The 27904-nt window shown below is 32.0% G+C and overlaps 5 protein-coding genes across 12 annotated transcripts; 3 read left to right on the top strand and 2 right to left on the bottom strand.

The window, feature by feature from the left end:
* The first annotated feature begins 2000 nt into the window (after window positions 1–2000).
* LOC106760909 (GPI-anchored protein LLG1) lies at window positions 2001–4077 on the top strand. Its single transcript, XM_014644351.2, has 3 exons — window positions 2001–2368; window positions 2497–2553; window positions 3491–4077. Exons 1-3 carry the CDS (start codon window positions 2269–2271, stop codon window positions 3841–3843), a joined length of 510 nt encoding a protein of 169 aa, XP_014499837.1. The 5' UTR covers window positions 2001–2268; the 3' UTR covers window positions 3844–4077.
* A 1194-nt stretch (window positions 4078–5271) lies between these two features.
* Window positions 5272–12773, bottom strand: LOC106762356 (actin-related protein 8). Its single transcript, XM_014646225.2, has 12 exons — window positions 12294–12773; window positions 11296–11381; window positions 11130–11200; window positions 10870–10937; window positions 10170–10231; window positions 9853–9950; window positions 9404–9485; window positions 9023–9165; window positions 7391–7539; window positions 6097–6230; window positions 5878–5996; window positions 5272–5745 (listed from the first exon to the last, which is right to left on the bottom strand). Exons 1-12 carry the CDS (start codon window positions 12653–12655, stop codon window positions 5668–5670), a joined length of 1452 nt encoding a protein of 483 aa, XP_014501711.1. The 5' UTR covers window positions 12656–12773; the 3' UTR covers window positions 5272–5667.
* A 2771-nt stretch (window positions 12774–15544) lies between these two features.
* On the top strand, window positions 15545–19945 carry LOC106762721 (uncharacterized WD repeat-containing protein C2A9.03). 4 transcript variants are annotated; one of them, XM_014646763.2, is made up of 10 exons: window positions 15545–15639; window positions 16235–16407; window positions 16578–16745; window positions 16867–16953; window positions 17391–17525; window positions 17643–17753; window positions 18400–18491; window positions 18580–18685; window positions 19095–19181; window positions 19284–19945. In XM_014646763.2, exons 2-10 carry the CDS (start codon window positions 16264–16266, stop codon window positions 19695–19697), a joined length of 1344 nt encoding a protein of 447 aa, XP_014502249.1. In that variant the 5' UTR covers window positions 15545–15639; window positions 16235–16263; the 3' UTR covers window positions 19698–19945. The 4 variants fall into 4 exon arrangements, with proteins under 4 accessions (XP_014502249.1, XP_022637270.1, XP_022637269.1 ...); XM_022781549.1 differs by lacking the exon at window positions 15545–15639 and adding an exon at window positions 15751–15771; XM_022781548.1 differs by lacking the exon at window positions 15545–15639 and adding an exon at window positions 16018–16151.
* Window positions 19946–20660: 715 nt separating this feature from the next.
* Window positions 20661–21417, top strand: LOC106762387 (photosystem I reaction center subunit V, chloroplastic). Its single transcript, XM_014646277.2, has one exon. It carries the CDS (start codon window positions 20745–20747, stop codon window positions 21225–21227), a length of 483 nt encoding a protein of 160 aa, XP_014501763.1. The 5' UTR covers window positions 20661–20744; the 3' UTR covers window positions 21228–21417.
* On the bottom strand, window positions 21282–26703 carry LOC106762388. Of its 5 annotated transcripts, none has more exons than XR_002668045.1 (7): window positions 26553–26703; window positions 25423–25609; window positions 25255–25327; window positions 24198–24263; window positions 23107–23677; window positions 22927–22966; window positions 21282–22285 (listed from the first exon to the last, which is right to left on the bottom strand). XR_002668045.1 is itself a non-coding variant. In XM_014646280.2 (7 exons), exons 2-6 carry the CDS (start codon window positions 25467–25469, stop codon window positions 22941–22943), a joined length of 372 nt encoding a protein of 123 aa, XP_014501766.1. In that variant the 5' UTR covers window positions 25470–25609; window positions 26553–26703; the 3' UTR covers window positions 21282–22285; window positions 22908–22940. The 5 variants fall into 5 exon arrangements, 4 of the variants coding, with proteins under 4 accessions (XP_014501766.1, XP_014501767.1, XP_014501764.1 ...); XM_014646280.2 differs by having other exon boundaries at window positions 22908–22966; window positions 23518–23677; XM_014646281.2 differs by having other exon boundaries at window positions 23518–23677.
* Between the last annotated feature and the right edge of the window lie 1201 nt (window positions 26704–27904).

Below are 27904 nucleotides of genomic sequence, written 5' to 3'. Positions count from 1 at the left end.
GTAGTCAATAACACAATCCAATCCACATCACAAATTTTAATTACGAAATTCAAAATCAATAAACATAACTTACTTGCAACATGTAAATGCATCCATCAACATAAACATTGGTCTTTGCATTTCCTTTCTTCAAAGCATCTGAAGCTTTGTTCAAACCACGTACCAAAAACCGATAAACTAGACTACCCCAACAATAATTACCTAGACCATCTAAATTATCAACTATTTCCAATAAAATGGGATAAACTTTACCATTACGTTGGGGAAATAATATCTCACAAATACCAACCAATATGTACAGACTACAAAAAGGGGTACAGGGGATTTTTTTTCCTTTCTTCATCAAACATTTGTAAACCAATTTCAAATCACTTGTCCTATTACCAATGTATTTCACACATTTACTTACTCGCATTTCTCCATTCAAATTAATCTCTTTCCCATCCAAACTTAACCCCAAACCTAAAAAAAAATCTTGCTCATTCATTGAAACAATTTTATCTCCAATTAAGAAACCACTGCTTGGATCAACCCATTTCCACACCAACTCACCCAATATTTTCCTACCTAATTTAACATTGTCAGTAAAATCTAAAAACCATCCAAAAGGAGTGGCCAAAATCAATGACCGGTGCTCATTTGTTAATATCTTGTTCAAAGCACATATGTACTTGGTAGAAAAAGAGTGACGAACCGTCAACTGCATACAAATTCAAAAAACCACACATTCAAAACCCAAAATGCAAAAAAACAAACAACAACANAAAATCAAAACCATAAACTCCAAAACCAACCTACGACTTACCCTGGTCGAAGAAGACGCCATTTTGCAAAACGAAGACTGCAAACGAAGCAAATGATGAAACACCCACAACCTTTACGAAACCCAACGCCAACAACAACGAACAACCCGCAAAACGAAGGCCAAACCGGAGCCAATACAAGCAAACCCACACAACCCTAGTGCCAATGCAGAGAATGGAAGAGATCTTTGAGTTTGATGAAAGAGGGAAGAAGAGAGAGGATTCGAATAACATGAATTTCGAGAGGGGCAATGTTGGAATACATAAAAACATGTTTCTGTCTCATTAATGACGTCAATTTTTTCAATTTTTTTAAAAAAGCATTGCATCCAATGATCAGCTGACACGTCAGTGTGTCAAAATTAAGTGTGTCAAAATATCGGAATCCAAAATATTTTTCATTTGTAATTTTTTTACCAATATACGAAACATTATATAGTATTATTCTATATAATATAGTATAATCCTTCTGCCTTTAAATGAAGATTTCCTATATGTTTATTAATAGATATCACAAGAGCTAGTTACTGCCTAGATATTAAGCTTCACTGAAAGAATCAAATATAACATTAAACACTTAGTTAACATAAAATAGTAAAAAAAATGTCATTAAAATATATTTTAAATGGTTTTAATATGTATTAATTTAAAGATTAAATATGTTTTTGGTCCCTTAACTTTTAATAAAAATTAGAATTAGTCTCTCCTCAAAACTTTAATCTAATTTAGTTCTTCAATTTTAGAGATGTATGAATTTAGTCATTTTAATTAAATTTTGTTAACTTTAATTGATGTTTTAAGCGCGTTAGAAACATCAATTAAAGTTAACAAAATTTGGTTAAAAGTTCAAAATTCATACATTTCTAAAATTGAGGAACTAAATTAGACCAAAGTTTTGAAAAGAGACTAATTTCAATTTTCACTTAAAATTAAGGGATAAAAATATATTTAACCCTAAATTTAATTTGATTTTCTAATATTAAAAAATGAAATTTATATTTATTTATATAATATAAATCAATTTAATTTTTAATCAATATAGATTTCCAATATAAATCAATTTGATTTTCTAAACATCCTTTTTGTATCTTTTGAAATCAAATTCACACAAAGACAGACAAATTAATATTTATGTTGTTCATAAATTGTGTGAAAAAAAAGACAGCTTGCAGAAGAACGTGTTTGCGCGTATTTGTGCTGTCAGTCATTATCTCTTTCTTTTTTTTATTATTACACTCTCAAGAACCAAACAACACCATAATTTCTTCTCTAATTCTACCCAATTTTCATTTTTTTCTCTATATGTAAGTTATAATCTTCTCATTACAAGTTACTCAAATCAGAAACATAAATCTGTTTCAAGAAAAATAAAAATCAAGATCAACAACAACTACCACAAGAACAACCTCTTCTTCTGTTTCTATCATTTGGATCTACCCTTTCTTCTATCAGTTTTGAACTAGTCATGGTGTTTTCTCTCCACAAAAGCTTCTGGGTTTCTTCTTCGTTTCTCCTTCTCTTCTGCGCCCTCTCTGTTTCTTCTCTCACTCCCACTTTCCTTTCTGGTAAATGTTTTTACTTTAAGCTGAACTTTGGTTTTTTGGTTTTGATTTTCTCAGTTTTGGTGAACTAAGCAGTTTTCTAACAAGTTTCTGTGTTAATTTGCATTTGGGGTTTTTCTTGTTCTTTGCAGACCATGTCTTCGATTCTCAAGCACATGCTGGTCGGAACCTCCTTCAGGCGAAAAAAGGTTTGCCATTTTTTATATAGGTGGTTGTATTTTTGTTTCTTGTTCTATGCATTTGGATCTACTCATTATTTTGCTTTGAAAAAAAAGAGTAAACCACCATGCATAATATTATGTTCTTGTTTGTCATATTAACTGATTCAACCTATATTTTAAGTTCAATTATTTGTCTGTTCTTTATGAATACTAAAATTTTACCTTTTTGTTTGTATTCCTTGAAACATTCAATTTTAGTTCTTAGTAATAAATTCTTTGAAATATGATTGACTTAAAGAATTAGTTCCATAGCTGATCCAAAAGACTAAAACATGTAGGGATACAAGGTAGTCCCATCTGGGAGTCAAAGGCCTTAATTATGATAGTTACGGGAAAATAGTGTTTGTAGTTTACATTATCATCCAATTACAAACTGTTATCTATGTTAAATTTGGTATCTTTTAAAATAATTGTCTTACAAAACGTCATATCTATATTGGTTTATAATTGTTTGACAGTAGTATCAAATCCTTCTATATGATATATTTATGGTGGTCTGCATATTGTCTTCAGTATTATGGATTTTCTGCTTGTATCATTTTCATTTTGAGATTACAGAAACTAGGTGCATTCTTTTTGGACAATTAATAAACAGCAATGGCTACTAAGTTAATGCAATGTAAATTGTATTCTATGTTCCATAGGATTTTTGCTATTAAAAATGCCTTACTGTATAGTATTCCTACTGGTTTATATGCAAAGTAGAGAAGTGGTAGGTTATATGAACTTCATCAAAGGTACAGAGCAAGTGACTCATATACCAACCAACTACATCTTGCATCACCTCTGTTACAACTTGTGTTTTGGTTACTAGCTGCTTCATACCATTAAAAGAATTGAAAGTATGGTGTTTGAAAGCATCAAAATAGTATTCTGATGACAATTTTTCATCTTGCACTTGCAGGTTGTTCTGTGAATTTTGAGTTTTTAAACTACACAATAATCACAAGCAAATGCAAAGGACCCCAATACCCTCCCAAAGAATGCTGTGGGGCATTTAAAGAATTTGCTTGCCCTTATGCAGATGTTTTGAATGATCTCACAAATGAGTGTGCCTCAACCATGTTTAGTTACATCAATCTCTATGGAAAATACCCTCCTGGCCTCTTTGCTAGTGAGTGTCATGACACCAAGCGTGGTCTTGAATGTCCTGCATTGCCACCATCAGTATCAGCAGATGACACTTCAAATCAATTTCTACACTGTCCATCTCTGTTGCTGCTGCTCACAACCTGTTTCTTAATCTTGTTATTCTGATACATTTATACCAACTTTCATTCTTTTTGTTGCACTATATTGATGCATTACCATTTTTTGTATGTTGTGTGTGAATTGCTTTTCGAGCCAAAAAGAAAAAATGGCCAGGTGCCTGTAGTTTGAGGATTGTATTAAACAATTATGCATTGAAAAAGGTTACTTGTGCCAAGTGATCTATCTTCTTGCTGCTTAATCACAGGTTTTGATTTCATTTGAATGAAATGCTTCATATAACAACTTGCACAATTTCTTGCCCTTCATAGCAGGTTGCTGTTTGTTCCTCTGTTGCTATTCTTATTCAATGTTTGATAACTTCTAATTGAACTATGTTTTATAGAAAGAAAAAACTATTTTTAGATTGAATCTATGCATATCAAATTTATATTGACCTAAAATTGTTTAATATTTATTTATGTAGATAAATTTGACATTATATTGATTTTCTTTTTAATTCATATTTATTTAGCATGAATTGTTTAGTTTTCTTTTTATTATTCTTTTATTTTGTCAAAAAACTACTTAAAAAGTTTATAAATTATCATTCAATTATTGATAGAGTAATAGGTAGTGAAATTATATAAATATAATTTGATTTAATAATTAACTTTTTGTCTGATTCGGTAAACAATTAGCTTCAGTATGATTTTTCAGATTATCACTGAAAAAGTTAATCGACTTATATATATATATATATATATATATATATATATATATATATACACACACACATAATTTTTTTAAAAATTTACGTATATAAATAAGTTGTGTTGTTTTGACAAGTAGTGTTAATATGAAACGATTTTAGTTTATAAGATTTTTGAAGTTAAAGTCATGCAAAGGTGAAAAAGTTATTACCCTGACACGAATTATATTAAAATTAATCTAAAGTTATATTATCTTAATATCTTTTCAGTTTAAAAATTCAGTTGTATCATTATGACACGACTCCTTACTATATCATTGACACCACTTATCCATATCAGGAACTTTTAATTGTTGTTCATTTTAATAAATTAAAAAAATGCACTAGTTTAGTAAAAAAAAAAAAACTCAGTTTTATTTTTTTAATATTACTTTTATATATGACATAGCTACTATAGTAATTTATTGAAATAGATTATCTTGTATGTAAGCTGACATGACCTACAATAAGTAATAAAAATAAAATAATATATCTCTATTTTGAAATTATGAATCCCTAAATAAATATTAATTAAAGTGTAATAAAAGTAATTTAAAACTTTGACTCTTGTAATATAATTGATCTAAAATTGAATTTTAAACCAAAGTCTTTACAAGTTATGTTTTAAAAAGTTCTGAAAACATTTATTTGCATGTTAATAGTTTCTCTTAAACTATCCTTATTTTTTGTGCATAGAATGTTTTCAGTGCATAAAAAAGTCGCCATGATCATAGATCAAAAACATATAAAAGAATCAAACTCAGGATTGAAATTACAATTTGAGTAACAATTCATCTTAGAAGTTTATGTCATTGTTAAAGGGTACATCTCACTTCAACAATACAAGTGAGAGGGAGAACCAGAAATGCATTCCAATCTTACAACATTTTTCAAATTACAGCAAACCTCTCACGTTGTGGTTTTGCTCTTCAACTACGACAGTTTCTTGAAGACACTTGCAGGGTAGCCTTCAACCTTATTACATTATTCTTAACAGGCTAAATATTAATTGTAGGCTTCTTATCAACATGGAAAACATAGTATTTGTACATGCTAGATCAGTTGCTAGCATTCTGATCTTCTGTTCTTGCCTCTTAGGACAAGAGGGAATAATTGAGGAAATAAATTATATGTCAAAATAATCACCATATGAGGCTGAGTCTAGGCTTCTGACGGAACTGCTTTTTTGTGACACACCAATGACCAGGAAAGGTGCTCAGCTGTATACAATTCAGAGACAGATAGCCTTGAATCAGATACCTCTTTATCACATTGATTATGAAGTAAAATATCTCTGCTATCAAGTAAACCAAATTTGTATGTTTATCTAAGGTGGTAGGAAGATAACTCACATTGCCAATAATCTTAGCTCCAAACCATGGCGTATCAGCACCATATGGAGGAGGTATGACTCTAATTCCATTGAACATGTAGGGAGGAAGTAAGGTATGGAGTTCTTTCTCTACCCTTTCTGTACCAAAATGGTTCCAAAAGAAGCATAGTTAGAAGAATGCCATAAACCAAAAATATAAAATGTCTCAATCAAAAATATTATAAAAAAGAACGTTTACCAGCCAAACCAGGTAGGCATGCAGTTCCCCCTGATAAAACTATAGTCTTGTACCAATCATTGTCACCTGGTAAATCTGCAAAATGGCAATGTTCCACACAAAGAGCTATTGCTTGGTGCAGACCCATGGCTTGCCTAAACCAACAAGTGAGAGCAACACAAGCTTCAGGGAATGCATAAAACACAACTAACAAAAAAGAAATAATCTATATTCTAAGTTGTAATTGTCCCATGACATGCAGTGTAGTTAGATTTGCATATTGATTGGTTACAGAATCATCAAGTCTGATACAGAATGCCAACCGGTTCCCTCAAACATCAGACAAAAATTTCTGAGTTGCACATTTCCTAGTCTGACAAAAAATAAATGTATTATATTTTTCCTCCTAGTCTTCTCTTGAATACCTTCAATTTTTTGGTTATTGCTAGACATGTGCCTTTACTCATTTTTTTCCTTTTTCTCAAATTACATGAGATTTTTTATGTCCAGGATATCTTATGGTCATTCTTCATTAATTTTCTATCATACCAATTAAGTATTAAATTGTGATTTATTCTCATGAGTTTGCCATGGATCAACTAGACCGAAATTTACCCCATTCATCTTAAATTAGACAACCCTTTATGAAATGCAACTCCAAAAGTTAAAACAGTTCAAGTATGAAAGTAAACAGAATGGAATTTAACTTAGCCCAAAAACATGATTTCAATTTCATCCAGTCAAAGCTGGTAGAAGATGCAATTTAGTGCATGCTTTAAAGATGACAAATATTGGTAACATCAATCTAAGAAAAAAAATATTATTACTCAATCAAACAAGCCATTAATTATTGGAATTTGATGTTGGGAAAATAAAACAAAAATACGCAAAGCCCGTTCATAAGAAGAGATATCAAATAAAGACTTTATAAAGTTATGCCAATCATTTTCATTTTAAAAAAACTTCCTCCTTATTCTTGTGTTTTTCAGTCTACCTGTTAAAAAAGGATAGTTTAATTATTATTATTATTATTATTATTATTATTATTATTATTGTTGTTGTTATTATTATTGACAAATTAACGTATACAATGCAAATGGGGAACCCTAAGCTTGTTGGGGGTAGAAGTGAAAAAAGAAAAATGAATTTTATTTATTTTCAAGTTAAATGTACTTTTGCAAGTAATCCTTCCTAAGAGACGATATCACATGCTAATTTATGAATGGTCATAACCGTGGTAGAGTATCTCTAAGGTTGAAGTAACTATGCATGATTAATCTGTCATATCTGTACGGCAATAAATGGAAATACTTACACTCCAGCAAAATGAGGCTTGAATAAGACCTCTGGTGTCTGAAACCTCTCTTTTGAGAGGGTAAACCATCCTTCTCCTGCAGCCTCATATGATGCGTTTGTATCCTTTGATAGCTCAGCTTCATAATCAAGTGCAACATAGCATAGCTTCTGTTTCCATGCAAATAAAAAATTACCAAACAACTTCTGTGATAAGACATTTAAGTAAAAGATATCTGCAATACCAATCATTCCCACCAGACTTCAGTGAGAAAGGGAAACAAAGTAAAAGAGATAAAACGATATGAAGACAATTAGAAAGATATAAAGAGGGGTTTGTTCAAACAGTGAAATCGCGTGTTACTCTCATGAATCTTTTTATCCCGGGCATATCTCAGCTGAGAATCAATAAACAATCCTTCAAGATAAAGAGATTACATTTAAAGGACTGATTTCTGTTGATGGATATTATTCCACACATTTAAAGATTAGCATTTCTTATTCACCAAGTAATGCCAAGATTCCATTCCAATTACCCACCTCAACCGAGTGCTTTCCACCTCTAGTCTTAGTTCAAGTAGCTGACCCCAACAACAAATTTCACTAAGATAGACTCTAAACTATGGTTCTGATATCATATTAAGAAATGGATTTTAAATCTAACTCAACCTCACAAAATCCCACTTATATACCCTAAATTAGTCTTATCATTAGTCGATGTGGAACTTTCAACAGGTGAAGACACACTAATGTTTTTTTCTATTATATTTTTGACTTTCCCCTTCATGCAAGAATCCTTCAGACTTGAAGCATGGACAATAAACAGATCTACCAACCTTTACTCCTTTACTTATCTGTCATTTATTATTTAATGTGCTCTCTAGGTTGATTCTTGCTAGAAGTAAGAAATATCTGAAGATAATACCTTAGAATATTTTAGAGTATCTATGATGATCTCCTAGGATTTATTTTTTTTATATTTTGATTTGTTTCCTCATTTAATTAGGACATTATTGTGTGATTTATACAAATCTGCCTCTAGAACTAAGGCCATTAGAGACCAGAAAGACTCTCTTTTTCTTTGTGCTTATACAGGGAAAAGTTTTCATTAGGATGCTGATTAATTTCAGCAAATTCCAACAACAATCAATAGAAGCAATTTCTGTTCAATAACACAAAGTTAAACCTAACCTCTTCCCATTATCATTAGATAGAAAAACCTTCCTCTAGCTGAAGGAGACCAGAGTCTCTGTCTTCTCTTAAACGACCAAGTTCTTAGAGCTTCCCATCATCTAATGTTTTAACTACTTAAGAACTATTTTTCTAAAAGCCGGCAAAATAAATATTAGCTAGCTAATACCAGGAATCAATATTCATTATAGGGAAGCTTTTAGAGAACAAACATGTTGTAGGAGAGAAAAAAAAAAGAGATGACTAGAATTTCGTATCTTTATGAACACAATGAGTTAAGCTTATAAAAATGTCAAATATTTTAAATTCCAAAATGTAGATAAGTGGATTGCATTTCATAAGTAATGGAGGGTCCTGTACTGTCCTCTAAGATGTGCTGTGGTAGCACACTTGACCTGATTGACATCATAGAGTAAATCTCCACACTGTAAATATTTCAGAGCACAAAGATGAATATCAGTACCTCTTTCAGTGTGCGAACAGTGTACAAAGATTGAAAAGTTAAGTTGTTCAACTGCATTTTCTCCCTGAGAAATCCTGTAAGCTTCAGTGCTCCCAGCCCCACGACTTCCACACCCACCTTGCGCATTACTTTACCATTTAAAACTGTGAAAAGATAATGCAGGTCACAATTGCAACAGAAGGAAAAGTAGAAAATGTCCATTAGCTTCTAACATACAAAATACTGTGAACAAAGTGGTGACATTTAAGCATTATAGTCTTTCCCAAGTCCCATTTACATTTCAAGAACAATTAATTTGATGCAAAAAATTTGTTGCTAAGAATAAATAAATTAAGAATTATGTTAAGACAGAAAGGTAAGAGAAAAAGAAACAGAGCATACTTGGAACAATAGAAGTGACTTGAAAACCTATATTAACAACTATTCCAGAAGTTCGTTTTGCAGCGTACAGAGCTAGAGTGGCCTACATTTTACAACATAGATGGTAAATACACATGAAAATAACTAGAAATAACAGAAACACAAATAATTCATTGGGCAAAAAACCATGCACAATTACTTTCAATAGACAATGATTTCAATATTGGTAAACAAGGTTCTATTCTCCAAGGTTTAAACTCGTAAGCTGGCAGAATAACAATTCTACTGCACGTAATCAAATGCTTTGTGCTCTCACTTTCTTACAACTTCAGCAGAAAAACTGAACACATAGAAGTTGACGGTCAAATCCTAATTTACAAGTAACTCAATATACTTGATGGCAAAAACATATATTAAATATAAAATAACATTCATGTCCCAACAAACAAGGAAGCATAAACATGAATTACCTGGTTGACAGCACAAACAGCAGGAACATTCATGTCAAACAAAGATGCGTAGATTGCCTCTTTAAGCTGTTGCCTTGAAGCTTTTGCTGATTGAGTATCTGGAATGAGGAAATAGATTAACATTGTACAGCTGAACATCATATTGGAAGAAAAACTATGTATTATTTGTAGAAATTATAGGAGTGTAAATGGCACGTCAAGACTGTATTCAAGACAATGATTGTGCCTCGTGTCTAGAATATAATGAACACTGCTTCTGAGACATAGAACAAGTTCCCACCATGCTATGCCCACCATTGCAAAAAAATTACACTGACCTTCATAATGACATATTGGTACTGAAACAATAACTGGTTGTTTATTTGGTTTCACCTGCATCCTGCCAGCAACATAAATCATGTGTAAATTAGAAACAAAGCTTTTCTGAAGGGCTAGTGAGAATCACCACTCAATTGAATGATCTATTTATATTTGATACCAATTGGAGTACAAGACTAGATAAGCTTGAGGAAAAGCAATCCTCAGGCTGTTTATTTACATTAATCAGAAAGGAATACAAATAAGAGAAGAATCCCTTGATTGTAGGGATGATAGAATCTAACATTGAATGTAAAGATAAAACAGTAACAAGGCAATGGTACTAATAACCGAAAAAAAGAAAAAAGGAACAAATCTCAACAATATTCATAAGTATTACAAACATAACCATTGCCAATTACATTTTACAAGAGATTGAACCTAGCAATACAAAGTATCTAGGCTATTTGGGAAGAGGAACATCATTGAAAATTCTCTCATAGTTTCAACAAAACAATTATTCCTTTATTCACGATAAGTTTGAAAATTTTCCTAGTGATAAAATTTAAATATTAATTAAAAATTACTGCCCTCTCAACAGAGTGATTGCTCTGGTACAAAATTCATCTAAATATGTACATAGATATTCTAATGTGCAATGAATGAGACCAATAAGGATTTACTTCACTTGAAAGATTAAGTGTTAACTGTAACCAATACCTGTTATAAATAGTTGCAAAAAAATGTCGAAGCCTAGTATACATTGGAGACTCAATGTTACCAAACTCCTGCCCATCAAAGAGGAAAGAAAATATGCAGCCAAGTAAGAACAAGCTGAAAAAATACAGAACGCAATGCCTAGTATCTGCATAAGTGTTTTCTTGTACTTTTAGGCTAGATCAAAGTCAAAATGAGAATGAGGTAAATTGGCAACGTGCAAGCAAGCCCAGTTAGTGCTAATTTAAAATTAAAATCAGTACCAAAAATGTTGCCGATCGACCAGATGGACATTCGTATTTGCTCCAGCCAAATTTGCAGTAGCCAGAACCACCTAGAGAGATTGATGGACAAAAATAAAAGTAAGAGAAATATAATCATCACGAATAAGAGAAACATAAGCTCACAGTTTAAAACTGCTAGACTGACCATCAATAATAATAGAACCAGGAACTTGTGCTCTCTGGCCATAAATATGCTTGAACGATAGCTGGGGCCAGTGGCCAACATATGCTCTGTAATTTAGGGAACTTAAACCACTTAATCACAAAATATCAAGCACTTTCATCTATATGATCTATAAGAGCATAGAACATCAATCACATGCACAACCCATCAAATTGAGCACAAAATACAATACCAATTACATGCCACCAAATTGAGCTCACAACACCACCCATCAAATCCCAGAATTTCAATCTCTATGAAGTAGACAATGCATCACCACTAAAAGTGCCAAATAAAAATCACTTGCACATCCCGTCAAACAAAACAAACCACACAACAACATAAACATGCAGACTGACCATTGCTTAAACCACCAATCATCACTAGCGCAACCAATCGTCAAAGCACAAAATTTAAATGAGTATCAGCACAAACAATCAAACAAAACACACAACACCAGTAACAAACACAAACCATCATAGCTAAAACAAACAACAACCATTTGGAACACCCACCAAAACACAACTTCAATCACCAACAGCACAATCCATCAAATTCACAAGCAAGACAGACCAGGGAACGAAATTTAAATCACTGGCACACCACCCTACAAAACACAAATGTCAATCACCAGCAGCACAATCCATAAAATCCACAAGCGACCCGTCAAAGCACAAAATTTGAACCTCTAACACACCACCAACCACTAAAACACAAAACTCCAATCTCTATCACCACACAGTCCATCAAACTCACCGACAAGACCCAATGACCAATCCAAGCGCCTCACCCATCACAGCAAGAACTTACGCAACCCATCAAACCACAAATTTTTAATCACAATCCACCAAATTCACTAGCACCACCCATCAAAAAACATAATTTCAATCACAAACCAGTAAATTCACTAGCAACAAGCATCATACACAAAAATCGAATCCATGAAAAAGTGAAGAAGGAAGATCGACGGTAGTACTCACGGAAGAGGGTAGCCAGAGCTCAAGGTGGTCTCAGCAAAGAAGACAGAATCCCCAGAAGGTTCAGCCTGATGGGTCTGAAGGAAGTATATCCAAAGTCTGTTATCAGACGCAATGGATCTCAAACTCTTGCAAACCACACTCAATTTCGCAACCGCTTTTGGACCCAAAAGCTTCAGAATTTGCATCAAGATGTCACTGGGTAGCTGCTCCAATTCACCCATGTCAGAATGTGCCACTTCAAGTGAAAATCTTGTTGCAGTTGTCGTTGCTGTCGTTGATGATGATGATGATGATGATGCTGACGTTGATGTGTCAGATCTCCACAACACCATATCCCAGGCCTTCCTCAGCAGCATCGACATGTTGAGAACAATGAACTGAGCTTACCTACCAATCACACCAACACACCCAATCCTCCTGCTTCTCCTCTGTTTCAATCCTATCCATGGAATTCTAACAAAAAAAAAAACACCATACACATGTTTTTTGTTTTACCATTCTTATTCTTAAATTATTATCTTTATAAAAAATAAAATAAAAATCTCTCTAGAGTCTTCTTATCCAACTACCTATTTCTTTTCATCATAAATTTTTATATGGCATTAGCTTTAGATGTTCAAATCTAATCTAATTTTACGGAAAAATTAGAAAAAAAAAATCTAAGTTTGTTTTTTAATTAGACCACTAATTTAAAAACATAAAGTACGTCTTTATATACAAATAAGACTTTATTTTTTAATTTAGAGAATTAAGAAAAGTGGTTTATGTAGTTTATAATACTAAATTTGTTGATAATTTATAATTTGTACTATTATTTAGACAAGTTTTTAAATGCATGTGTTATAGAAAAATTAATTCTTTAAATTAGAGAACTTAATGTGTTTATCTTATTTTTAATGAATGGTATTACTGTTTATTTAGAGATACAAAAGTGAAAAATTATGTTTCCTTCGTTTTGTTTTATAATTCATCTTGCCTCTTAAACATTCATTATTGCTAGTGGAGTTATTTATTAAGTAAAGTATTACTTAATTCAAAGGAGTTTTCTCCAAAGTCAATATGGTGATCTCCCTATTATTAAGTTAACATGCTTTAAATTATGCTTATATGTCATCAACATGGATCTCAACAATTTTAATTGTCACTACATTTTTTTTTAATTTAAATGTTATAACTTCATAAAAACAATTAAATGTTTCTACCATGAAAATCATGTTTTTTTTAGCTCTAATGAGAATGCAAATTTGATTATGTTAAGAATATGCATCCATGAAGTTGAATAATTTGCACCTAATGTTACATTCACAAAGTAATCAATATATGAGTAGGAATCCTTTGGATACATATTTTTTTAACTAAAATCAAATGTTAAAATTCTAAGTGTGAGTCTAAGTCATACATTAAATAAAAATAAAAAAGTAAAACATCATACATATAAATTCTTTCTACAATTGGTATAAGAGTCAATAATTCAGGTCTAGGGACCGGACTCAGACAAGTATGTCCCACCACAGTAAGGTGAAACTCTGACAAACGACCAATGACAGACAACCAGATGAATCATGGTAGGTAGAAAACAAGAGATGCTCAGTGATATAACCATAGATTTGCGGGCGGGGCTTGACCATCATTCATCTTTATCTTAAAAGTCTAATGTCAATATGTGAAATAAGAAAACAAGATTGATTCATGATATGTGAACCATCAACCACATAAATATATTGTTATCCGCTCTTTTAACAACTAAACCACACTTTTTCTGTATATGAGTTTAAATTCATACCTATTTTGACCATTTTTATTTCTTCAAATAAAATGTTCTTTTAAGTCTTTAAAAGATTTGTAGTATCCTTCTTCAAATACAATTTTCAGATCTAAATCAAATATATTTATTTATTGGTTTACTTTTGAAAGTAAATAGGAACACTAATTTTTCAAGCTAACACTTTTGAACTACATGTTAGTGTTGTGATAAGTTAGATACTTGACTTGTCGAACTAGTACACTCACTTTCAATAAATTTTATTGTGATAAATATTCAAATTCCCAACTATAAGATTTTGTCGTTGGTTAATATAATAAAAAAAAAACATGATAGTATTAATAATAATAATTATAAATAATAATAATAAGATTAGATGGAATTAATAATAATTGATGATATTATATATTAGATGATCTTTAATATCGAATACAGATTAAAAAAAATGAAAAAGCTCATAAAAAAATCAGAGAAAACTTATAAAAAAATTTATCAAAAGACATCAAAAAATTTATGTAATGAACTCTAGGAAAAAAAAAACTAGTTATAGTTTAGCTATTTTATTAATAAAATATTCAATTTACATATTATTAAACCTTCCACATAATATTATATTTCTAAACCTACAAAATAGTATTATATTTTTTTAGATCTTCACATCCTCTTTGCTATTTCTAAATCAATAAATGGAATATTTGAAACTTAGATTCGTATTAAGTTTCTAAAGATAAATAACAAAATAATTAAAATTATAATTTCTATTAATAATTCAACTTAAAGTTTTAATTTCTTTTCACAATCATCCTATTTTAAATCGAAAACAAATTATTATTGAAAAGTATGTTATTAATTGTGTGATTTTGTTTTAACTCATCTCATTAAATAACAAAGCTAAAAATAAATAAAATATCAAAACATAAAAATGAAAAAAAAAGAAGATAAAATACATTATAGAATTTTAGAGTAATTATACTTTAACTTTTCTGTAAAATTATTTTTAAAACATAAATAATTTAGAATTCGTGTTATTATTGTTTTAAAATATTGTATCTTTCTTAAACTAAAGAAATACTTTTAAAATTTTAAAAATTGTATAACTTTTTTATTTATTTTTAATATAAATTTTAAAATAAAATATTTTCAAAATTAAAGTATAGAAAATTTATCTAAAATTTAATAAAATACGAACAATTTTAAATTTGCTTCCAGTCTCTGCAGTATATTTTAATTTAAATTTTTTGTCTAACTTCTTTTTCTTCTAAATATTACAAAATGCGCACTAATGATAGAGTAATTTGATAGTAATAATACAAAATTCAAGTCAAATGTGGTGTAAATTACTTATAATTATTTTATATAAACACGATTTTTTTAATATATTATTTAAAATAATGCATTTTCTATAAGGTTTAAACAAGTAAAGAATAATTAAAATTTAGAACTTGATAAACAGTTGAAAAAAGAAACAGAAAAGTAAATTAATAATCTTTTTATTGGTTATACTTTTGAGATAATTTGTTTATTTATATTCATGCGTTAATTTGCATTTCTGAGTACTGAACGAGACAGCTCCTTCCAACAAAGGTTTGCATCAATCTCTCAAATCCCTATTTTTCTCTTTCAATCTTTTCCGTTTTCCATTTTTTGTGTTGAGCTCAATTATTCTTTATTTTTTTCTATTTTACGTTTGATATATTAATTTACCAGAACAACGAGGTTTGTTGTAGTATTTTATGTATATGTAGTCAATTTCTAGATGAATATTGAGAAATTATCTAAATAAAATGGCTTTGAATTTTTTGTAATGTCATTTTGGGCTATAATCTATCAAAACCCTAAGTCTGGGTCGTCTATAGGTTATTTAGTTTTAAATGAATTTGGAAAAAAAAAAAACTGTTCAATTTATAATTTTTTTTCGTAAAAATGCCCTTTATTTTATTTGTGTGATTTTGGAGGGTATTTTATCGGAACCCTAATTTCAGGGCCATGTGAAGATTATTATTTTATGCTGATCGGTTCATAGAAATTGTGGTTACTGAACTATTGTTTTCTTGTTTCTGTTCATTTTTCGTTCATTTATTTATTTACTCATACATGTAAGTTTTGGACCCAATTGTGGTTACTGGACCATTGTTTGCCTGTGATTTTCTAATCTTTTTCATCATTCTTGTTATTGCAGGTTCTAAATTCTAATTAGTTGGACAGAACATGTCACATCACCACGAGGGTGATGCTGAATACATGGCGGATGAATGTGAAATGGAGGATGTGGAAGATGATGTGGACGATGAATTTATTGACAATGGAGAGAGGGATGGTGTAGAGTCTGATGCAGATGAATTTGATTACTCGGTTAGTAAATTGCTGTTTGTGCTGTTTTACGAACACGAATGATTAATCATTTTCAGTCATTAGTGATGTCAAATTACCTTCCTCCTACTTCAATGATTCATGAAGCAAATGTGAACTATGTATGCAGTTATCTTTAGATTTCTAGGACTAATGTTGTGGTTTTGGTACAGAGTGACAAGGTAGTAGACACTACAGCTGCTCAGGTTAGAAGAGGACAAGACATCCAGGGAATCCCTTGGGATAACCTTAGCATCACCAGAGAAAGATATCGGCGAACTAGGCTTGAGCAATACAAGAATTATGAAAATATCCCTGGTTCAGGAGACAAGTCAGGGAAGGTAACACTTGATATCTTTAAAGAAAACTCTTTGACTTCTATCGATTTTCCCTCCAGTCAAGGTCGTTTTTTCAGAAGCATAACAGTATAACACCATTTAACCTGTCTCTTATCGCGTGCAGTATTGTAAGAATACAAAAAAAGGATACTCATTTTATGACTTTAAAAAGAATACAAGATCAGTAAAGTCAACTATTCTTCATTTTCAGGTAGGCTGTTTCTATTCTGGTTTCTATCAAGCAGCATGCTTTAAGTTTTAGGGTACACTGACATATTGCTGCATGTTGGTTCTGTTTATTCTATTTCTGTGAAGTTTTTAACAACTTGTTACTGTAAGGAAAAAAAAAAAAGAACATTCAAATATATAAGCAATTTTGCAGAAGTTCTCTTAAGTCTACAGCGCTCTCCCTCCAATGGAAGCCCGCTGATTTGACTGGGAACGGAACACGAGCATACCAGTACTATTACTACCTATTTTGGTGCCTAATGCTCCTTCTGTTAAAATTGTAGACAAATTTCTTAAAATCTTACAACAGATTCAAAATTAGTGAAAGCAATACAGTTAGTGTACATTTCTGATATGTAGCTCATGCACAGTTCTGTTGACAGTTAACTGACATTATTTAATTTTTAAATGATTTTTCAGTTAAGGAATTTAGTATGGGCTACATCAAAGCATGATGTATACCTTATGTCTCAGTTTTCGATAATGCACTGGTCCTCTATGACTTGCAAAAGTTCAGAAGTTCTTGATGTTTCAGGGCACGTTGCACCATCAGAGGTTAATATCCCTTGTGTAAATGAGCACCATAGACGTCTGATCGTTCATTGGATAAATGTATGATAAAATTAATTAATCACGATCTTAATCTTCCAAGTTATCACTTTTTACTGTCAGAAACATCCTGAAAGTCTGTTAGAAGGATTTACTCACACACAAGTCAGTACTCTTGCAGTGAGAGAGAAGCTTCTAGTTGCCGGTGGATTTCAGGGTGAACTTATTTGTAAGGTAATTTGACGATTTGCTTGTTTAAAGGGATGTTTACTTTTGTAATCTGTACTAGATACATTTGTAACTTGTAAGTGTAAATTGTGCTCTTGGATCTCTGGACATTTTATGAAACATGTTATGATGTTCCACATTTTAGTTATATGACTGACCAAAATTGTTCTTATAATACTCAGGCAATCCTCTTCCTTTGAGTTAGCCTTTTGGTTTTGGTTGTCCCAATTTGTTCTTAATATGGTATCTAAGCCATTATTGTTAGGATCATGGTTAAATAGTACAATCATAGGATCCTACTTGTTGAACCGCCTCTTCCAGGCTTTCATTCATCAAACCATTTATTCTTATTTGATTTTGGTGGAGTACTATACTGTTGATACTCCTTTCTTCTTCATTATGCATCCTAGTCTTTATTTTTTCAGCTTCTCTTCACGAGCATTGGTTGGTTAATCTTTTCCTTCGTTTCATTGTCTATTAGTCATTTGCAAATGTATATTTTCATAGATTATTGCAATCAGACTGTACATGCTTATGCTTTATAGTTACTCTGCCAGATGCTCCTAACTTGTCCCTCATAGGAATTGTTCATGGTTTTAGAACCATCAACAGATATCAAGATCTTATCTCCTTCTTTGTTACTGGAATGCAGCGCCTAAATCGACCTGGTGTTAGCTTTTGCACGAGAACAACTTTTGATGATAATGCTATCACCAATGCCATTGAAATTTATACTTCTCCTAGGTAAATAGTTTTTCTTCTTCCAGTTGTTTTGCCATATGAATTGTGGATGTAGGCTTCAAGTCTAATGTACTTCTGTTATGATTTTTAGTGGTGCAGTTCATTTCACAGCAGCAAATAACGATTCTGGAGTCAGAGACTTTGATATGGAGAAATTTCAGCTTTCTAACCATTTTCGTTTTCCCTGGCCTGTGAATGTGAGTCCTGACATTTTTTTTCTTCATTTCCCTCTCCTCTCCAGCACTGGTAGATGGATACTTTAATTTTGTTAGTTTGGAAATTGCGTTTCTATTCTTTTGCATCAGATTACATTGACTTACACTGAGAAGCAATTTTTCCATGGGATATGTTGCCTACATTGGCAATATGGATGGGAAAATTGGCAGTATTTGTTGTCTATTCCAATCCTCTCTAACTACTATCCTGAAATGTTTAAACAATTTATAGAATAAATGAAGAATGGGAGTGTCAATCACTCTGCCTTTGGAATATGGTCATCTAACAAGCCAGTAGTAATATGGATAGCCTTTCTATTGGATCGTACATTTAGTGGTTTTGTACCATTCCCTTGCTCTCTCATTTATTTTCTGTCTCCATTTACTGCAGCACACTTCTCTCAGTCCAAATGGTAAACTACTACTAATTGTTGGAGACAATCCTGAAGGTATGTTGGTGGACTCCCAAAACGGAAAGGTAACACCTTTTTGCCCAACAACCAATCAATTGTTTTTTCAGTTGTATCCCAAAAGAGCTTATGATGGAAATTTTTTTAATATGATATTTTTTATTCTGCAGACAGTGGTTACCTTGTCTGGGCACTTTGATTACTCATTTGCGTCATCATGGCATCCTGATGGCATGACCTTTGCCACTGGAAACCAGGATAAAACATGCCGAATTTGGGACATGCGGAATTTATCCAAGTCAGTGGGTGTACTAAAGAGCAACCTTGGAGCCATTCGTTCAATCAGGTATTCCTCAGATGGCAAGTATATGGCTGTGGCAGAGCCTGCAGATTTTGTACATGTCTATGATGTAAAAGGTGGGTATGAGAAGGAACAGGAAATTGATTTCTTTGGTGAGATATCGGGAATATCTTTCAGTCCGGACACCGAATCCTTGTTTATTGGGGTCTGGGATCGCACTTATGGTAGCCTTCTTGAGTATATCCGGCGTCGGAATTATACATACCTTGATGCACTAATTTAACTTTCAAGGAGCAATAAATGACAACTTACTTTAGTGTCTGATTGTGATGAGTTGGATTATGTATAAATTAAGTATCCTGCTAATGTTCTCTATAAAGTAGTGGTAGGATGCGTTGTTATCAGTGTGTGGAAAGGGAGGAAATGTACAGAAGGCTAGAAGGTGATGTTAGTGAAAATGGGATGGAAAGTAAATATGTTGTATGTGACTGGTTTGTGATGCTGAGAAAATATCAGTATTTACTTTAGAAAGCTTCTGTCTGTGGATGCAGACATGATGTTCTTTGCTTCTTGCCAGTCACTTGTCTTGCTAATGTTTTAGTTTATTAAAGGGTAAATAATGGATTTTGCTCTTTAGGTTTGGAAGTCAAAAAGTTTATAATTTCGTTGTGTATTTGGATTATAATTAGATTTCTGACGGAAGATTGCACTATTTTTGTGTTCGTGGGCTATTCCTTAAAAATATGGAACTAATCTGTCACCTTTGAACCATAAAAGCGATTTTAATTTAAGGTAACAATATAGATATGGCCGAAGATTGTCGAAATGTTGACACAGTACCATTGTTAAAGGGCAACGGCTATTCAAATTTTGCTTCTCAACCTGTTCTGTCATTGAAACTTCAGAACACTATTTAAGGTAAAAGAAATGCTTAATTTTATGGTTAACAATGAATATAAAAAAGATGTATTGATTAAGTTAACAGTTCTGAGTTTAGTTTTATCTAACTGTATGCAAATGTTGATTACACCTGTGGTCACTAGCAAACAATTATAGTACTCATTCAAGTGGCAATATAAGCTAGCCAAATTAAATCCACAAACAAAAAGCAATAAAATATCTGTGATCCAAAACAAACCAATAAAAGCAAGCCATGTCATGAGGCAAATCTTCATTCCATGGCTTACAATCAAAATGCATCTTATCTATGTTTCCAACCACCCCTTTTCGTGGTATATGATCCCTTCTCATATATGCTTCTATCCACCTACTCCTCCATTCTGCACAATTCTCTTCTCTTTGCTACCTGCAAATCCACACCAAAATCAAAATGGCAGCCTCAGCTTCATCCATGATATCAACTTCTGCAGCCTTATCTGCCACCATCCAAAAGCACCATCTTGTGAAGCCCTCAAACGTGTGCTTTCAGGGTCTGAGACCTCTCACAAGGTCCACAGCCTCAGCCAGAGTGAGCACATTCAAAAGGGTCCCTCGTGGTAATGGTGTTGTGAAGGCTGAACTCAACTCGGCCCTTGTGATAAGCCTCAGCACTGGCCTCTCCCTCTTCTTGGGGAGATTTGTGTTCTTCAACTTCCAAAGGGAGAACGTGGCAAAGCAAGTGCCTGAGCAGAACGGGCTCACACACTTCGAGGCTGGTGACACACGTGCCAAGGAGTATGTCAGTCTCCTCAAATCCAATGACCCTGTTGGATTCAACATAGTTGATGTCTTGGCTTGGGGTTCCATTGGTCATGTTGTTGCTTACTACATCTTGGCCACCACTAGCAATGGCTATAACCCTGCATTCTTTTAAGTCATCACCATCATCTTCCAAACTGCTTGTTCCCTTTTCTCTTTATCATTTTTCTTTGTACTTGTATTGTACTGTCATCATGTATAGGTTCTCTCTAAGATGCACACAAGTTCAGCATATTCTAATTTGGTCACTCTTTTCGGCTGCAATTTGGTTTACTATGATTAATGAAAAATGGGACTTCTTTATACATGTTGAATTTGAACTTACTTAATTACGTTCTACTGTGTCTGTTTTTCATTTGTTATGCTGAATTCTGTGGTCGTGTGTGCAATTATGCATTCAGAAATTAGCTCACGAGTTTTGTGATCTTTTTGGTATGCGTTTGTTTGTTGACATCAAATTTTCATAAAGTATTTTGTGGACATCTTTTGAATCTTGACTTCATAGTTTACCAATTAACTACCTAATAATAAACAGTTGCAAACCATATTTGAAAACCTTAATTGGTATGCAATTTGGTGATGTTCATGATATTGTGAGAAATTGTGAATAAATACAACCATAATTAGGGTTACAGTTGACCCTAAAACTTGGAAGTTGCAATTGAAATAAGTTATAAACCTTTTAAAAACTTCATTGATCACAGGTGAGGAAATTACTCGAGATTTTCGGGCATGATTATGGGAACTTAGTACTGTAATTTGTGCGAAATTAATTATAATTGGGAGCTCCGGTGACAAAATTATCAAAGGTTTTCAGAATCGGAAAGTCTTGGAATCATAGTATTTTCTCTTGTATCTAAGAAGATACATTATCTATCTGAAAAATATCTTGCAATGATGGGGTTGTTTCATATTACTCAACTTTCTCACATTAGTGAGTGAATATTGAACTTGAAATTGAGTATTTTGTACTGTGGAAGCACCATTTTATTTATTTATTTTCTGGTTATTGGGTTATTACAATTGAAAATTAAAATCTATACGAGGAGAATTTTGCTGAACAAAAAGAGTTGGTTGATTTTATATACTTGATGTCTTCTTCACCGTTCCTCTTTAGCTTCAAATTGGGATGGGTTAAGTTCCACCATTACAAGCATTAGAATAACGATTATTCTGCACAAGAGTGAAACATCAATATAAATATCAAAGCATCATTCTAATACTCTTCACACCCCAGTTGCAGCCAAAAATTTATTTAAAAATAGGGGGAATGAGGGAAAAAAGGATTTTTAAATTAATGATGCCTTTGAGATTGTGCCTGTTATTAGTTTCACTGTAATATTTGGTAAGAATTTATTCTGTAAGTGGAAAATGAATTCAACTTATCATGACTTAACCTGTTGAGAAACCAATTAGCTACACTAGTGGAATTACCCAAACTAAAACGGAAGTGCCATAATCAGCTCACAAATCCTGTTTCATTAATTCCTAAAATATATTGCACTCACTAAGGGGAATTATTGAGTGATCAGAGAACAATAACAATAACCAGCATTTCGTTTTAGGTGAGGTTGGCTATGACATGGACCAACTAATTATATTCAGCATTAACAGAAAAAAATGAATTGGAAATACTTAAAAATTGCATCAAACTTCTTTGGTAGTATTTCAGTTTATTATACTTGGAAGCCTGGATATAAATCATGTATAAAGATATTTAAACGGGCATTTTATTTTTAAGCATCAAAAGCTGCTTGATTGAAATATTGCTACAATTCGGTGAAAAATAGCTTACATAAGAATACAGAGCCCACCTGTTCTTAACTGCTTATTTAACATTTATTCCTCGTCCACCTACAGTAAAAAAATTGACAAGACTCAATTATAAACACCAAAAATTAAATTGAAATTGCTTTCAATTAATTGAAATCCCAAACTACAAGAGAACAAACTCTTTGCTTAGGAATTCAAAAACAAGACGAAAGGAAACTGACATAGAGGGCTTCCCTAACATTGAGAGAACTCCTCAGTCTCATCTTAGAATTCAAAACAGAGCTATCTGCTTTTTTTCCCAACTTCCTTTGTAGACAACTTATTACAGTATCTCTGCTTCCTTCCATCTAAGGCCAATGATAGAACCATTCCTATCTGAAGTAGAAGTGTATTACTGTAAACAGAAGTCGAAGGAATTACAAAAAAATAAGGGCCAAGCTCCACGTTTTCTCCCTCCCTGTATAAAAAATTCTATCTTCTTTTCCCTTTCTATAACTAACTCCTCGCTTCCCCAAATAGTGATTACCGGAAGCTTGTGCTAGTCTCAGGCACATAGGCCTTGGACCTCCTAGTGTAGACCAAAAGAGTTTTCTCACTTGTAGGTTGTGCAAGAACTATAGGTAATGGGTTACCATCAATACCGTCCTCTCTAGTTTCTGCCTTGTCCTCGAGATGGAAAGAAGGGAACTTCTCTTTGATCGTCTCTGCTGCCTCCCAAATTGTCTTTCCATTTCGCTGCTCATCTCTAGTTGCCAGTATCGCTTCAGGAGCAACTGGTTCTTTTTTATCTACCTGCATGTCAGAGGCCCTTGAGTTCGACTTTCAATGAAAGCAACAAATCACATAAACTAATGCTATCTCAAAAGGATTTGTATTACTGTTTATTAAAGAGGAAGGGCCAAACCCCAAAGCCACACACGCCTCTTGGATCCTATCCAATCCAATCAAAATACTTAAAACATATCCACCTCACATTTATTCTCTCTTAACCCATATATCAGATTGTATCTCCTTTCATCCTCCTATAATTAATTCCTCGCTTCTCCCCAGCAGTGATTCACGTAAGTTTGTGCTGGCCCTTAGGAACTTGGACATCATAGTGTAAAACCTTGAGAGGTTTTAAGCTGTCCAAGAACCATACCAAATGGGTTCCCATAACTAACACCCTTCTGAACTAAAATTATAAACCATCAACTATAACATCGTAATTAAACATAAAAAAAGAAGCACAAACTATCAACTCAATATTTTGGACAGACTTAAAGAATATTACTTTAAATGGACTAATAATGAGATGTATAGATCAACATACCCTTGCGGTGACACCATGAGGTAACACAATTTCATGCATCTTGCGCATAAGCATTTCTTCTTCAACCTAAAAAAAGAATCCAAAAATTCCAGAATTCATGTTATGAAATAGTGAAAGAGATGAGGGGAAATCTCCCTTGTGTTGAATATACACATAGGATCCTTTATTTATAATAGAAGAAATATGAGTTAAGCCCGAAATACAAATAAGAAATATAAACAAACTAACTAAAGATAAGAGATAAATATAAACTAAATATAATATCTCTAACACATGTCAAACACACTTCAAACAAACTAAATATAAACTAAATATAAACACATGTAGATGATCAGAAGAACATGGTTTCGATGTAATGGTCATCAGAGAAAAGATCAAATGAAGTTAATTATGTCTTGAAATATTAACACACTTCTCCCCAAGCTGAAAAAGATGGTGTAGCATGACAGCCACCATGCTATCAAATGAGGAGGTGGGGGATTCAACTTGAAAGTAGGCCGGACTCACAAACCAACGGTTTAAAGTCTGTTTGACCAAATAAGCATGCCAGTCAGAAATGAAACAGATATATCACAAATAAACCTATAATGGAATGAGGCTTTCCAACAAACCATCAAAAATTATATCATAAACATACAATTTAAAAGATAATCAGATAAAGAGCTGAATAACATCAATGAACAAAGGGATTTGGGAAAGAATGAGTAGTTGCATGAGACAAAAATAAGATGTCAAATGAATTAGATCTGTAAGATAAATTGTTCTTTATTTGGAGCAGGAGACTGATATCAAATGAACCAGATTCATGTGTTAATTAATAAAAAATGAAAATTCTCTTAATCAGACAAGCAAAAATAACATCCTTCCATTATCAATTCCAAACGAATTGAGATCATGTCTCAAGAAAAATAAACAACAAAGCAACTTTTAGTTATTTTTTGCTAAATCGGTGGCAGAATAAAAAAAGTGGAGAAAAAAAATTTACAGGTGATGAAAAAACTGAAACCCTAAAAAGAAAATTGCAAATTGGAAAATCAAAACAGCAGAGATGAAAAACCTGAAGTTTCCGTAATTCATGGAATATCGATCTGTATGCTTCCATAAGGACCTCATTCTGCCTATCCATGTGCCTGTTAAAGCAGAATCATAAATTAAGAGCAGTTCAAGTACAGTAAGCAGAAGCACAATCAAAATAGTGAAGAAGTGTTGGTTGAAGGAGATGTACTTCAATAACTCCCCAGTGTGTCTTGGGTCAAAATTTCTGAATTCCATGTCAGTAATCAAAATTGACTATCCAATCTGAGAAGGGGCTCGTGGGAATGCCGAGAGATTCTTATAAACCACACAGCCACACACCTTTTCCGATCTTCTACAGAAACAAATAGCAACAAAGTACTCAGAAGTGTTTGCACCTGTGGCAAGAATGGTCAGATTCAAATGATTATTGTTCTTGCTGCACAAGAGGCTGAATGTATAGCAATTAGATGTAAAGTCGGCATTTGTACATGGTAAGCTTAATGAGGATGTTTTTGTGGAACAACCAAAGGGCTATGAGAAGAAAAATAATCCAGACAAGGTCTATAAGTTGAAAAGGGTTCAATACGAGCTTAAACAAGCCCTACAGTCTTGGTTTAGCCAAATATAAGCTTATTTTGTGAAGGAGGAATTTGAAAAAATGTAGACATACAGACTTTGTTTGTTAAAATGAGTGAAGAGTGTAAAGTTCTGATTATCAGTCTTTACATTGATGATCTTATTTTACTGGAAACGATGAGTCTATGTTTCAAGATTTTAAAAATCAATGATGATGCATGAATTTGATATGCCTGATCTTGGAAGGATTTGATACTTTCTTAGTATGGAGGTAAAGCAAAAAGTAACATACATAAAAATTATTAATCATAAACTCATCCCAACACATAGTAATCAACCCAGATAAAGAATATACAAACATATTTCTGATTCACGTATCAAACTTATCAAAGTCTAGAAATATCTAATACCCTTCATCAGTCTAACCATTACAATCAGTTCAAATGATCCTAGTACGGTTGATGCTATAAACTACGGCTATCCGAATGTGTCCCCTCAGAGCACCAAATACGAGAGAAACAAACTTCACCAATACGACATGACATTCATGAATGATGAAAATAGGTTTATTTAAAACATTCATGAAGAACGCCGGGCAAGGGTCCTAGGCAGCGGCGCCACCGGCTATTTGTGGAAATTTTCGCATCAATAAAGGATTCAAAATTTTGAAACTAAAGAACTTATTGAAAAGCACAAAGTACAGTGATGATGACATTGTTGCATCTAATCTTAGAGAAAAACATGAATGAAATCAAAACTGACCTTGAATGCGTTCGTGAAGGTCACGAATGATGCGTTGAAGTTCTGATCAGCACTACCACACTGCGAAATGATCTTCAATGGCTTCGCTAGGGTTTCTCTCTTTCTTTCTCTGCCTAATGTAATGTTGGTGAATGAACGGAATTGATACAAAATCCCCCTACTACCCCTGGTTAAAAATATAATAAATATCTTTATACCTCCTTATTTTTAAAATTTTCAAAATGAAATTATTTTCGAAATATTTAATAAAAAAACATGAGGATAAAAGAAATCAGAATAAGTTTTTCAAAATATATTTTAGAATTTGAAAATACCTTCTAATTGTTTTACAATTTTTTTTTCTATTATGGAACACCCTATATAAAATATAAAAAAGGTGTTTTGAAAGTCGTTTCTAAATTTAAAAATACATTTCAAAACATTTTTTAATTTTTTTATTTTAAAATGACTATTTTTGGAAGATATTTTCATATTTAAAAGTATTTTCCAAAATATATTTTCATTTTTATCTTCCCAAACACTTCCAAAATGTAAAGTTTCCTAAGAATGGTAAACTATATTAACTTTTAAATTCAACTTAAAACAAAAAATAATAATAATTGGAATTCTAACTCAAATAAAAAAATTTGATAATCTAACATTTAGTGTATAAGTTCATACTATTTTATACAATTTTAATATAATATAAGAATAGTTCAGTTTCTTTTATTTAATAGTTGTTTGCTTTCTAAGAGAAAAATAACTTTTACTAAGAAAAAGTACCATAAATTTTCAAAATATAAAAAAAAAATCCTAATTTCATTATTTAAGCAATACAACTAACAAGAAATATGTTTGAACTTGTAAAACACTACTATATTCATAAATAGAAAAAAAAAAGTAAAAAGTATTTGAAGTAAGAGAAAGACTTATTCTAAAACAAAAATATAATTTAAAATTTTAACATTTATTCTTTTGAAAATTATCCCTTCTAAATCAGAAGAAAAAAGTTTTTGAAATTAATAACTAAATAATTCTAATTTTAATTTATATCCTTAAATATAATTTAAAATTTTAACATTTATTCTTTTGAAAATTATCCCTTTTAAATTAGAAAAAAAAGATTTTTACAATATTTCTATGGGGTTCTTAAATTTAAATTAATTCTTTAACCAACATCCTTAATTAATACTGATTAAAATAATTTTATGAATTTCTCTTACACTGAATATAATCTCAATTTTAGAAAAAAAAAACAATCCTATTGAATGCCAACCATATATGTAACAAAAGTTTAAAAATCAATATAGAGAAAATACTCAACATAATGAAGAGAATTAATAATTAGCATAGGACATATACTCCACAAATAA

The sequence above is a fragment of the Vigna radiata genome, chromosome 5, assembly GCF_000741045.1.
Source record: "Vigna radiata var. radiata cultivar VC1973A chromosome 5, Vradiata_ver6, whole genome shotgun sequence".
Classification (NCBI taxonomy): Eukaryota; Viridiplantae; Streptophyta; class Magnoliopsida; order Fabales; family Fabaceae; genus Vigna; species Vigna radiata.
Note: the sequence above shows the minus strand (reverse complement) of the source record. Positions and strands in the feature narration are given on the sequence as shown.

Coding starts and splice junctions, on each gene's coding strand:
- LOC106762356 (XM_014646225.2), bottom strand. CDS start 12,655: ATGTCGATGCTGCTGAGGAAGGCCTGGGATATGGTGTTGTGGAGATCT. Junction 10,938..11,129: donor GTCGATCGGCAACATTTTTG/GTACTGATTTTA, acceptor TTTGATGGGCAG/GAGTTTGGTAACATTGAGTC. Junction 9,166..9,403: donor AGTCACTTCTATTGTTCCAA/GTATGCTCTGTT, acceptor ATCTTTTCACAG/TTTTAAATGGTAAAGTAATG.
- LOC106762721 (XM_014646763.2), top strand. CDS start 16,264: ATGTCACATCACCACGAGGGTGATGCTGAATACATGGCGGATGAATGT. Junction 16,746..16,866: donor CAGGAGACAAGTCAGGGAAG/GTAACACTTGAT, acceptor TATCGCGTGCAG/TATTGTAAGAATACAAAAAA. Junction 16,954..17,390: donor CAACTATTCTTCATTTTCAG/GTAGGCTGTTTC, acceptor ATGATTTTTCAG/TTAAGGAATTTAGTATGGGC.
- LOC106762388 (XM_014646278.2), bottom strand. CDS start 25,469: ATGGAATTCAGAAATTTTGACCCAAGACACACTGGGGAGTTATTGAA. Junction 25,328..25,422: donor CACACTGGGGAGTTATTGAA/GTACATCTCCTT, acceptor CTGCTTTAACAG/GCACATGGATAGGCAGAATG. Junction 23,678..24,197: donor CTCATGGTGTCACCGCAAGG/GTATGTTGATCT, acceptor TCTGACATGCAG/GTAGATAAAAAAGAACCAGT.
- LOC106762387 (XM_014646277.2), top strand. CDS start 20,745: ATGGCAGCCTCAGCTTCATCCATGATATCAACTTCTGCAGCCTTATCT.
- LOC106760909 (XM_014644351.2), top strand. CDS start 2,269: ATGGTGTTTTCTCTCCACAAAAGCTTCTGGGTTTCTTCTTCGTTTCTC. Junction 2,369..2,496: donor CACTCCCACTTTCCTTTCTG/GTAAATGTTTTT, acceptor TGTTCTTTGCAG/ACCATGTCTTCGATTCTCAA. Junction 2,554..3,490: donor CCTCCTTCAGGCGAAAAAAG/GTTTGCCATTTT, acceptor TTGCACTTGCAG/GTTGTTCTGTGAATTTTGAG.